The 12,872-nt window shown below is 36.0% G+C and overlaps 1 protein-coding gene across 2 annotated transcripts in view; it reads left to right on the forward strand.

Annotated features, from left to right (window-relative positions):
* The window catches only part of VPS50 (VPS50 subunit of EARP/GARPII complex), a 131,928-nt gene that overhangs the window by 42,914 nt on the left and 76,142 nt on the right, over positions 1-12,872 (forward strand). For both annotated transcript variants that reach the window (XM_019959684.2, XM_019959685.2), the window contains 3 exons: positions 433-475; positions 1,949-2,047; positions 3,462-3,602. In XM_019959684.2, the coding sequence (XP_019815243.1) occupies positions 433-475; positions 1,949-2,047; positions 3,462-3,602 (283 nt within the window). The remainder of the gene's footprint in view (positions 1-432; positions 476-1,948; positions 2,048-3,461; positions 3,603-12,872) is intronic.

A 12,872-nucleotide genomic window follows, 5' to 3' on the forward strand; every position in this document is an offset into this window, starting at 1 on the left:
GTCCAACTCTGTGTGACCCCATAGACGGCAGCCCATCAGGCTCCTCCGTCCCTGGGATTCTCCAGGCAAGAACACTGGAGTGGGTTGCCATTTCCTTCTCCAATGCATGAAAGTGAAAAGTGAAAGTGAAAGTGAAGTCGCTCAGTGTCCAACTCCCAGCGACCCCATGGACTGCAGCCCAACAGGCTCCGCCATCCATGGGACACTTAAATTCTTAGTTTTATCTATAAATTCTTCAGGATTTTCTGTGATGACTCTTATTTCTTCCTTTCTAATTTTTTTCCTTTTGTTTATTTTTCTTGCCTTATCATACTGTCTGTAGAATCAGCACAAATTAACTGCTCATAGTATTGATTTGTCAATTTTAAGTGTTTATTCATCTAGTTTGTCTCTTTTAAAGATTGACACACCTAATTCTGTTTTATTTAATAGTGAACTGAATTCAAAGTTGCAAGATACTTTAGAACAAATTGAGGTAAGACGGATTATATCTTAAGTTAAACGACTTTCTTTCTAGAGGTTTCTGAATAGCATAGATGTATCTTATGTTTTGACTTCCATATTCTTACCAGTGTTTCTAGATCTCTAGTCTTTGTGGTTTTCATTAGGAATGTCTGTTAATGTTAACAGACTTGGTCAAGTTAATGTTAATTTACTCGTCCTCTCAAAGATAATTTAGGAATTATAGGGTCTGGAAAGAGTATTTGAAAATATTACCATATCTACAAAGATTCCTAAACTCTTAGTTATAGGTGTGTGCTCACATAAACTATAGGCAGAGTATTTACCACGTATTAATTATTTTTGATTATCAGCTATTTCTCCTTTTTAGTTTACTGAGTTTAAGAATGATTATTGATTGATGATAACCTTCCGAAATTTAGGAACTTCCTAAATTCCTAAACCTCAAAATAATATCTCACACAGTTCCTCAAATGTGTAGAAACTGGACATGAAAAGCTTTCTGAGCATAAAGTCTTCCTCAGCAATCTTTGTAAAGCAGAGGGTTCATTTAAATACATTTAATAAGAATTATTTAGTTTCTTCTGAGATTTTATTTTGTTTGCCTGATGAGAGCTCTTACAAAGGTTGAGGCTAGACTTTCAAATGTCCATTGTGAAAGTAGTTTTTGATCATAAATGCAATTGTTTCTATAGTAAGAATGATAAGTTATTTGGTAAGCATAAATAGAATTATTTTGAAAATCCCTTAAGTAAATAATCACCTGATTTTTTTTCTTTTATTTCTTTTTTCTTTTTTTTGATCACCTGAATATTTTAATGAAGACTTTCTTTTGAAAACTCAGTTTTCTTCATTCTTATAATTTAAATGAAATCATTGAGAGAGAATCCCATAAACAAAGTGGATACACTTAGATATAAAAAGGCAATACCTTGAGGTGTATACTTTTAAGTCAGTGTAGTTTTGTTGAGAATTACTTTTCAGCAATTAAGAAGGGTTTTATTTTTCAGTAGTCCTACAAACTCATTTCATATAATTACACGATTTTAGCTGATGCTTGATGAAACATAAAGCTCAGTAAAAATAAAAACTAGAATTCCTTTAGAGACTATTATAATTATTTTGTGTCCCTTGAAACAGTTGGAAAATTTTTTTTTAAATTCACATATTAATAACATCTCAATAAACTTGAGTATAGTTGGTAATAAGAATTATAGTTTATTCCCTGGTGGTTAAGACCTGGTGCTTCATTGCCATGTCCTGGGTGTGACCCCTGCTTGGGGAGCTGCGAGCCTGCCAGCGTTTGGTGCAGCCAAACAAAAGGACAACTTATATTTTTCATTAAATTTGTTTTTGACTCTTAAATCCAGTGTGATCGTAATGTGTTTAGATATTAATTAAAAGTGAGGAATTAGTCTAATATTTTCTTATTACCTTGAAAACATGATACCTTAACCACATCTCACCTTCTCTTTTGTTTACATAGGAACAGTTGGATGTTGCTCTGTCCAAAATATGCAAGAATTTTGACGTTAACCACTACACCAAAGTTCAACAAGCTTATCGACTTCTTGGAAAAACACAGGTAAGTTTTGAAAGGATTTTTTTTTCTTAATCAGTAATCTGTTGCTCTTCCTGATCGCTTAAGTTTGAATATTAGTAATGTAGTGAGCTTAAACAGTTTCACTGAAGAAAGTAAATTTTTATGATGTGTTAGCAATGGTAGCAGGATCACATAAGCTCAGAGTGTGGGTAGTGTGGTTAACACATTACTGAGGTCTGTTTTAAACTATGAAGTGTGTCTCAGGTTTAATATTTTCATCATTTCCTGTAGGTTTTTTAAAAAGTATACTATAATTCAGTGGGTGAGGATATGTAGTCTCTTGTACCTCAGTTCTTGGTCCTGAATAAGAACTTTGAAGGTTGGAATCTCGTGGTTCCTAGACGGGCCAGCATGATTCCCTCACAGTGGTCTGTAAACTTTTGTGTATTGTGTACATTTGTTGTAAAGTGGGTCTGTTTCTTTTATCAGCTTTTTCAAAGGATTTTGTTATCCCCAGAATGTCCTCACATTCCCATTCATGTCTTTACCTGTTCTTACTACTCAGGGGCTTCCTTGAAAAGCCTGAAGTGGAGGCCATAGTTTGAAAGTTAATTACATCTTCTACATATAGGAGTATACATTTTTCTTGAGAACATCAAAACATTGATGTAAATTTTTTTTCCCTTAAATATAAGTCTCTTTTATTAGAAGAAAATGTAAGACTTTACCAGGCTGTTTACATTGTGTAATGTGAATAAAGAAATGTGGTTATTTATTGTACTTAATTAGTTTTGATATCTTAAGATATACCTAGGGAAAATACAAGAAGGAAGGCATTTGGTAATTTTGAGGGATGTGTATTTTTAAAGGTCTTGAAGCACCTATAATTTCTAATTTCCCCCATTAGATGAATTCTTTCTCTTATTAAATATTTATTGTTGCCAACTGTGTGCATTGCTCCAGGCATCTGGATATAAGCCCTTGTGTATCTTACCTTCTAGTTCGGGAGACAGAAATTGAAAGAAAATCTGTGTAGGGGTACAGAGTGAATCAAAGTACTGGTTTGTATGGGATAGTCAGGAAAGGCTTCTCTGAGAAGGTGACCACTGAGAATCCTGAAAATGAAAGGATGGCAGAGGGAATTCAAAGGTGTGATTAGACATGACATGTTTGGCAAACTGGGTACCAGTCTTAAATATGACTGGTACCATAAACATAAACTGGTACCATAAACACAGCAGAGCCTTGTTTATGATTCAGGTTTATCTGTAGTGGTATGATGTTGTGGTTGTTTGAAGGGTTAGCTGCAAATAATCAACATTTATAATTCTGTGAATAATAGTTATTTGTGCTGCAGGTAAACTTGGGAAAGATTGTTTCCTATGTTTTTCAAATCTGTTTTTTTATCTTAGTAGTTTATTTTAGTAATAGGCGATTATGTACTTTATTTCCATAGACAGCAATGGATCAACTTCATATGCACTTCACCCAAGCCATTCATAACACCGTGTTTCAAGTTGTTCTTGGCTATGTGGAACTATGTGCAGGAAACACAGATACAAAATTCCAAAAGCTGCAATATAAGGATCTCTGTACGGTATGTTATAACTTAATTACTGTTCATATGAATCTCTTTTCGTTTTTAAATTCATATTCCATTTTTCCCAGAGCCTACTATCAGAAGATGTCACTAAAATAAAAACAAATATGTTTGCCAAAAGTTTTTTTTTATTCCTTTCCTCATAGAGAAACTGGAAGATTCAGTCACATAAATAGTAAAGGTGGATGAGATGGTACCTGTTTGTGGAGTACAGTTGCTTCTAAATGGACTTTCTACCCATTTAAAGCTCTTTTTACCATTCTGTCTCAGACTGTGAATTCTATTCTACAGTGGCATGTAGGGTGCTTTTAAAGTCATCTTTGCTGATTTTCCTTACATATGTTCAATCAGTCTTTTCATGTGTATAAATGCTGTTTATGTCAGCATCTGTAACCAATTTTTCTTTTTCACTCTTAAAGAAGCATAGATCTGTAGGTAATATAATCCACAGGTGGGAAGTGAACCAAGTTGGGTTCCATTTTCAAATTGTTCCTTCTGATGGATTGATGTACGTATGGGAGGAAAAGAGAATGATGAACATCTAGGAGAATGGTGGTGTTACTTGCTTTTACAAGGAAACCTGGTTTGCAGTGGAAAATCATGATTTCTATTTGATACATGTCAACATTCAAGCAGACTTATTGAGGCAGTTGAGTATAAAAAGATCAGTGCTGAAGTTATAGGCTGGGGACCATCAGCATTTAACTGTATTTTAAGCCATGGTGCTGGATAAGAAGATTGGGGGAAAGGGTGGAGAGAAAGACGACACGAGGGCCTTGGGCCTGTGACGTTCAGAGATTGGGTGAGGGAGGAGGGCCCGGTAGAAAAGCCAGAGGAGCAGCAGCTGGCTGGGGAGGAGGAAATCTAGGAAGTTGTGTTGTCACATTAGCTTACAGAAGGAAGTGTTTATGGAACAATCAGCTGTAAACCTAAGTCACATGCTTCTAAAGAGTCTGAATAAGTGGTCATAGAACTGATTCCTTGACTTGACAATATGGAAGTCATTGTTGACCTTGGTCTCTTTAAGTCTAGCCCAAGAATATTTTATGTCTCTGACTGGAGAATTTCTAGAGTTTTTTTCCCTAATGTCCCCTAGAAAATAACAGTTCTTAGGAAGTAGCTCTCTATTCTGTACTGTAATTATGTCTGGGAATTAGTGTGAAGTTAATGTTCATAATGAGTTTGTCAAAAGTACAGGTTATATGTCCATTGGGAACTGGGGAAATACTCTTACTTAAGCTCCAACAAATATTCCAGAAGGTTGTGATTATAATGATAGCTTAAGGATTAAGTTAATAAGGACAGTGGATGTTTGTTAATATAGGTTAAAATGTCTTTTTAAAATCACTTCATAAATCACAGGCACTGTTTCACAAATTTTACAATCAGTTGTGCCATATAGTTACATAATTCTATTTTAAATACCCAGTTTTAAGAACAGCCATTTTTTGATAACTTTCAATGATTTTGAAATATATCATTTATTTTCTTAGGTTGATAATATACATTTTTAAATTAAATATCCAAAAAGTCAGTTTTACTTTTTGATTCTGTTAGTGTTGCTATTACTAATAGATGGCTTAAATGGTAAAGCAATTTATTGCAAGTTAGTGATTTTTCTGTTAAAGCAGAAAATAACTTTTAATAATTTAAAATAAGTATTTTTAAACAAATTAGGCTTTTGTTCTTCAGTCTTCTTTACTTTGGTTAAATCTGGCATGTCTGTATGCCTGGACGGAGGAGCCTGGTGGGCTGCAGTCCATGGGGTTGCGAAGAGTCAGACAAGACTCAGTGACTTCACTTTCACTTTTCACTTTCATGCATTGGAGAAGGAAATGGCAACCCACTCCAGTGTTCTTGCTTGGAGAATCCCAGGGACGGGGGAGCCTGGTGGGCTGCCGTCTATGGGGTCGCATAGAGTCGGACATGACTGAAGCAACTTAGCGGTAGCATGCTATTAAAAGTCAAACACATATTTGTACTTATGCTTCTTAAGAATATCCTCTATGCTTCTATATAACACAAAGATGAAAGTTGTATTTAGCTTATACATTTTTATGAACAAAATTTTGTTCTTAAGATGTTTACCATAGCTTTTAAAAATAATTTCTTTTGCTTTTTCCTAAAAGGCTATGAAATAACCTTTTGAGGTATCTGTGTATATTTAAATTATCAGATAACATGGTGTATGATCTTTTTAATGTGTTGTTGGATTCTGATTGCTAGAATTTTGTTAAGGATTTTTGCATCTATGTTCATCAGTGATATTGGCCTGTAGTTTTCTTTTTTTGTGGCCACAGTCATCAAGACAGTATGGTACTGGCACAAAGACAGAAATATAGATCAATGGAACAAAATAGAAAGCCCAGAGATAAATCCACGCACATATGGACACCTTATCTTTGACAAAGGAGGCAAGAATATACAATGGATTAAAGACAATCTCTTTAACAAGTGGTGCTGGGAAATCTGGTCAACCACTTGTAAAAGAATGAAACTAGAACACTTTCTAACACCATACACAAAAATAAACTCAAAATGGATTAAAGATCTAAACGTAAGACCAGAAACTATAAAACTCCTAGAGGAGAACATAGGCAAAACACTCTCTGACATACATCACAGCAGGATCCTCTGTGACCCACCTCCCAGAATATTGGAAATAAAAACAAAAATAAACAAATGGGACCTAATTAACCTTAAAAGCTTGTGCACATCAAAGGAAACTATCAGCAAGGTGAAAAGACAGCCTTCAGAAGGGGAGAAAATAATAGCAAATGAAGCAACTGACAAACAACTAATCTTAAAAATATACAAGCAACTCCTACAGCTCAACTCCAGAAAAATAAATGACCCAATCAAAAAATGGGCCAAAGAACTAAATAGACATTTCTCCAAAGAAGACATACAGATGGCTAACAAACACATGAAAAGATGCTCAACATCACTCATTATCAGAGAAATGCAAATCAAAACCACAATGAGGTACCATTTCACACCAGTCAGAATGGCTGCGATCCAAAAGTCTACAAATAATAAATGCTGGAGAGGGTGTGGAGAAAAGGGAACCCTCTTACACTGTTGGTGGGAATGCAAACTAGTACAGCCACTATGGAGAACAGTGTGGAGATTCCTTAAAAAACTGGAAATAGAACTGCCTTATGATCCAGCAATCCCACTGCTGGGCATACACACTGAGGAAACCAGAAGGGAAAGAGACACGTGTACCCCAATGTTCATCGCAGCACTGTTTATAATAGCCAGGACATGGAAGCAACCTAGACGTCCATCAGCAGATGAATGGATAAGAAAGCAGTGGTACATATACACAATGGAGTATTACTGAGCCATTAAAAAGAATACATTTGAATCAGTTCTAATGAGGTGGATGAAACTGGAGCCTATTATCCAGAGTGAAGTAAGCCAGAAAGAAAAACACCAATACAGTATACTGACGCATATATATGGAATTTAGAAAGATGGTAACGATAACCCTGTGTACGAGACAGCAAAAGAGACACTGATGTATAGAACAGTCTTATGGACTCTGTGTGAGAGGGAGAGGGTGGGAAGATTTGGGAGAATGGCATTGAAACATGTAAAATATCATGTATGAAACGAGTTGCCAGTCCAGGTTCAATGCACGATACTGGATGCTTGGGGCTAGTGCACTGGGACGACCCAGAGGGATGGTATGGAAAGGGAGGGGGCGGAGGGTACAGGATGGGGAACACATGTATACCTGTGATGGATTCATTTTGATATTTGGCAAAACTAATACAATTTTGTAAAGTTTGAAAATAAAATTGTAGTTGGAAAAAAAATTATCAGATAACAAAGGGCTTATCTTTCTTGAGTAAGTGCTTATTAAAATTACTCCAGAAACATTTGGTACTTCTTTATAAAGTTATCCATATTTGTGTGATAGTAGGTGAGATATCTATAATTAAATTAGGGAAACAACTAAATTAAGGATACATCTGATTTATTGGTACATTAGTGCTTAGTCATAGAAAACAGCCCCCCTGCACCCACACACATACAGAGAGCAGCTGGCATGTACATTATTATTCATCTAACATAGTTGTACATTTCTGGTTCATATTCAAACTGTTCTAAAAACATTAGTTGAAGTAGTTTTTGGTGTAAAGTGGCGAGAATAGTATTGAATGTTAACGATGCATTCATGGAGGCATTTCTTTTGAGGAATGGATTTAACAGAATTAGGTATGATAGGGTCTTTAATGTTGAAAGAACAGACATAGAAGAACTGAATAATGAGATGAAGAATATGATGCATTTTAAGGTGGCCCACTTTCTCTGGCACTCTTCTTGATAAAAAATTAAGGAAGTTTAGAAATTACGTAAGGCCTCTTGCAAGTATGTAAGTCAGTGTTGTTGCAGGCAGACAGGAATGTGAACATGTCTTATAAGCCTAAGTTTTAATTTTTTCTATAATATTGAGTGATATTTGACCTTTTTAAACCAGGTAAGTTAGGAAGAAATTATCTCATATCAGATTTATTTAGTTTAATGGAAAGATGTGTACTTTTAGTTATATAAATAAAAGTGGTTTACTCGGGAGAGGAAAAATAGAAGGAACTCTTAGAAGTTCAGTAAGCTGATGAAACTTAAATATGTTTTCCTGGTGAGAACAATATCAATGATCTCAAATGGTGTAACTCAGGCAGGGGAGGGGATTTGTGAAGGAGCCTTATATTAGAATGTATGGTTCTTAAATTTTTCAACATATGGCACTTGGACATCATTTTTGCCCCGATAAAATGAGCTGATCATAATTATTGAGGATATACCAGTTCAGGAGCATATGTGGCAATGAGTGCCCAGCTAAGAAAGAAGCAACAGAGTCCTCAGGGCATATATGCAGGGTGTTGACTAGAAGCGAGAAGGAAGATCCCAGGCATTTGGGCAGCGGTTGGTTTTCTCTGTAGAGCAGCAGTATTTTCAAGGAAGGCTTTACTAGTAGATAAACATTTAAATATAAGAATAAAAAAAAAATAAAAAATGGTACACTGATGAAGTTGAGAGAGGGATAGAGTTCCTGTAAACAGGGAACCATTTTGTTTCCTTTAAATGGAAAGAGATCAGAGATGAAAAGAGAATCATTTGCTTGTGCTCATTCACAGTATTATTTTAAACCACTCACAGATGTCTTTCTATTACTAAAATGGGCTAGAATGAAATTGAACTCTTTTTTTTTTTCTTTTTGGATATTCCTTTACAAAGAAACCTGGGGCAAAACTCATGTTCTGTTTTTATTTTCTTTGGTAAACAGAGAACCAGCATTCTTCAGGGCAGCAGCATACTGTCCCGTTATGAAGTGTCTGCCCTGTGTCCTGTTACCATTGCTCTATGTTTAAAAGTTGAGTTGACTTTGAACTTTTTGAAGTCATTTTGCAATTGAATGTACTTTCTTTACTAAACTGTGTTTTCTAAATGACTGAAAGTACAGTTTTTGTTCATATAGTTTATCTTTCAGTCTTGTTTTGCTATTAGTCTTGAACGTCTCGACTTAAGAGTTTTAAATCAGTAGTTTTGGCTCTTTTAAAAAATACTTACATTATCTTGCAGCACAAATGATGGAGTACTACTTACAAGGAGAAGTTTGAAATGAGAATTACATCATGTTCATTTCTGGCAAGGGCCAATGTAAAAGGGATAGTAGTCATTTTATTTGATTAAAAAGCCTTTTTGTGATTGCATTTATCAATGCATTGATGTACCTTGCATATTTACACCAGTTTGTGGAGAGATTTAAAAACATCAAGTGGAAGAAGCTCTTTATTTCATGACTTTGTAGGGAAACCCTGTGTAGATTTTTTTGAAAGTTTATGAAGTATGCATCAGTTTTTAGTGTTTTTAAAACTTTTTTTTTTTTTGGCAGCTCATGAGTTTCCATGGGGAGCTTATTTCAAGATATTAATTAGGGTGTTATTGATTAATTTTATAATAATAGAGCTGGCTAAGCTGACTGCATTTTCTCAGCCATTTTTCAGTTGTTCATTTCCAAATGATTTTAATGAGTTTTGTTTTTGAAATGAACTTGGCAATGTAATAATACTTGGGGGAAAATGTACTATTTTTTTAGAAAAAGCTTTCTGAAATAATTTCAGTATTTATTTTCGCTATCTGGCACATTGGAGGTGTTTAGTAAATGTTTATTTAGTATATTGGATTGAACTCTTTGTCTCTAACTCGTGTAGTGTTGACTTAGTCTTCGGATTTGATTGAGGGGAAAGAAAACCAACACTGAGTGCTTTCTCAGTGCCATGTACTTTTTAAAAAACTCTTTATTTTATACTGGGGTATAGCCAATTAACAATGGTGTGACAGTTTCAGGTGAAGAGCAGAGGGACTCAGCCACACACACACATGTGTCCATTCCTCCCAGACTCCCCTCCCGTCCAGGCTGCCACGTAGCACTGAGTAGAGTTCCCGTGCTATGTAGTAGGGATGCGTGTGGACTTTACAAGTTCCTTCAGGTGCGTACTTTATAGAGAGACCAACGAAAGGCTTGTCCAGTGTTCCATTCTTCTAGGTTTTAAAATTTTCATTCTCATAAGTAATACCTCTTGGTACTGAATTGTAATGATGATAGGCTGCTGGGAATTATCATCATATTGACTGTAGGCAAGTACAGAAAAGTGAAAAAAGAAAGTAAAAATTAGTATTTCTGCATTCAAAGCTGGTTCTTTTAATGTATATTATATAAGCAAATAGCTTTTTAAAGTAGGATTATGCTGTACATGCAGATTTATAACATTTTTTCCCACTTGCTATGTTATAAACAATTTTCTCTGTGGGAGAGGGAGAGGGTGGGAAGATTTGGGAGAATGGCATTGAAACATGTAAAATATCATGTATGAAACGAGATGCCAGTCCAGGTTCAATGCACGGTACTGGATGCTTGGGGCTAGTGCACTGGGATGACCCAGAGGGATGGTATGGGGAGGGAGGAGGGAGGAGGGTTCAGGATGGGGAGCACATGTATACCTGTGATGGATTCATTTTGATATTTGGCAAAGCTAATACAATTATGTAAAGTTTAAAAATAAAATAAAATTTAAAAACAAACAAACAAACAAAAACCAATTTCTGTTTCAGTAAGTATACTACTCACGTACCTTTTAGGGCTTGACAGTACTTCAGTGTAAGAGATCCTGTGGATTAATTAACCAGTTTCTTATTCGTCAATATTTATATTATTTCCAGCTTTTATCATGATGAACAGCACTGTAGTAAGTATTTTTAAAGCTAAATCTTTGCATAGATCATTATTTCTTTAGGATAGAAGATGAAGATTAAAATTGCATTGTCAAAGGCTTTGCATTTTTAAAACTTTGGTTTATATTTCCAAAATTGCCTTGCAGAAAGCATGTTTCAACTTAGGCTTCTCATCAGTAGTGTCTGCTCTTACCCTTTTCCCTGTGCATAAGAATGCTGATTATTTTATATTTAATAGCTTAATTGTCAAATTCCAGAAGATAGCATATCAATAACAGTTTATGTTGTTTTTCACTCAGGATGTGAAGGAAATTAAATGGGGGCATTTCATTGATTGTTGAGGTTAATTTGGTTGATTTGGTTGGATAAATGAGTGAACCTTTCCTTTCTTACTAGAGAAACCTTTCCAGTTAGAGGAATAATACTATTTACTTGAGTGCTTTATCAGATTAGCTTTAAAATACTCCAAGAATTCAGCTGTCAGATTTATTCATATCAAGTGTATGTAGCACCCAGTCAGTTTTTTAATATGAGTTATATATTGGTTTCTAAATATTTAAGGTAAAATAAAAAATAAATTTTGGTAATTTTAAATATTTAAAACTTAATGACCAAAAGATAAGTAAGGGAAGTTTATCCATGTCTTCTTTTTTCCCTGCCATTTCCTCTTTGGATTGTCAGAACTGTGAAAGATTGAAATTTTATCCTGCTTGCAGACTAACAAGGTAGTCTATTAACTGTTTCATGGGTGCTGGTAGAAGATAAAAGATCCCGCTGTCTTAGCACTCTGACTTAGTATAAACCAGTTCCCTTGTCATTGGTGGTGGTTTAGTCACTAAGTCATGCCTGACAAATTGCAACCCCATGAACCATAGCCCACCCGGCCCCTCTGTCCATGGGATTTCCCAGGCAAGAATACTAGAGCGGGTTGCCATTTCCTTCTCCAGAGGATCTTCCCAACCCAGGGACTGAAGCCATGTCTCCTCCATTGGCAAGCACATTCTTTACTGCTGAGCCACCAGGAAAACCCTCCCTTGTCATGACCCAGCTCTTGTTCATCAAGTCATCAGTTCAGCTCAGCAAGGGGCAATAAGCTTATAAGTAGTTTGTTACCTAGGATGGTTGTATTCATTATGATCAAGAGTAGGTAAGAAAAGTTCCAACAACATATACATGTGTCAGATGGGATCAACACAATTCTTGAGGGGTTGAAGGAGACCGAGAAGCAGGCTATGACCTCTGAGTGGGTTTGTATTTCAGCAAGCACAGTGTATGTGGCTGGGTCCAGAGATACAGAGGCAATATTCTGTGCAGTGACCTGAAAGGAGAGCGTGGGCAGAGGAAAGGAGCAGTGGGATGTCTGGCTTGGTTTAACAGGATTACACCAAATACAGTGATTTGATTTCTACGATACCCTGGGACTAATGAGTGCCTGTAGAGAGCATGATGTTATTTGGGTAGCCACCTTTCTCTCCCTTGCCTGGAAATGAAGGTGTTTTCTGGTCACTTGAAATGGACGCAGGTGTACTGAGGCCTCTCTTAGCTGCCCAAGACTACAGACAGTTAAAACTATCAACGTAGTTTAGACTGCTGGGTGATTTTTGCCAGGTTGGGGGGAAAGATAGGGGTAAATATTAAAGAGCCAACCTATTTTTTCTAATATTTATTTTCATTTATTTGGCTGCATGAGATCTTAATTGTGGCACATGGGCTCAGTTGCCCCATGGCATACGGTATCTTAGTTCCCTGACCAGGGATCGAACCCATGTCCCCTGCATTGCAAGGCACTTTCTTAATCTCTGGACCACCAGGAAAGTCCCCAAGCCAACCTGTGTTCAAGGTGTGGTACACAGCTGCCAGCCAGAACAGTCATTTACTGGTAAAAGCCATTCTTGAAACCTGCCAAGTTCTTATTTTTAAATACTGTCCATTTAGAGTGATGATCTTAGCATGGGAGTTCATAGCACTTCATCATTTGAAATTTTGAAAGGTAAATTGTATATTCTGATTCTTCAAGTTTTG

The sequence above is a fragment of the Bos indicus genome, chromosome 4 (genome assembly GCF_029378745.1).
Source record: "Bos indicus isolate NIAB-ARS_2022 breed Sahiwal x Tharparkar chromosome 4, NIAB-ARS_B.indTharparkar_mat_pri_1.0, whole genome shotgun sequence".
NCBI classification, from domain to species: Eukaryota; Metazoa; Chordata; class Mammalia; order Artiodactyla; family Bovidae; genus Bos; species Bos indicus.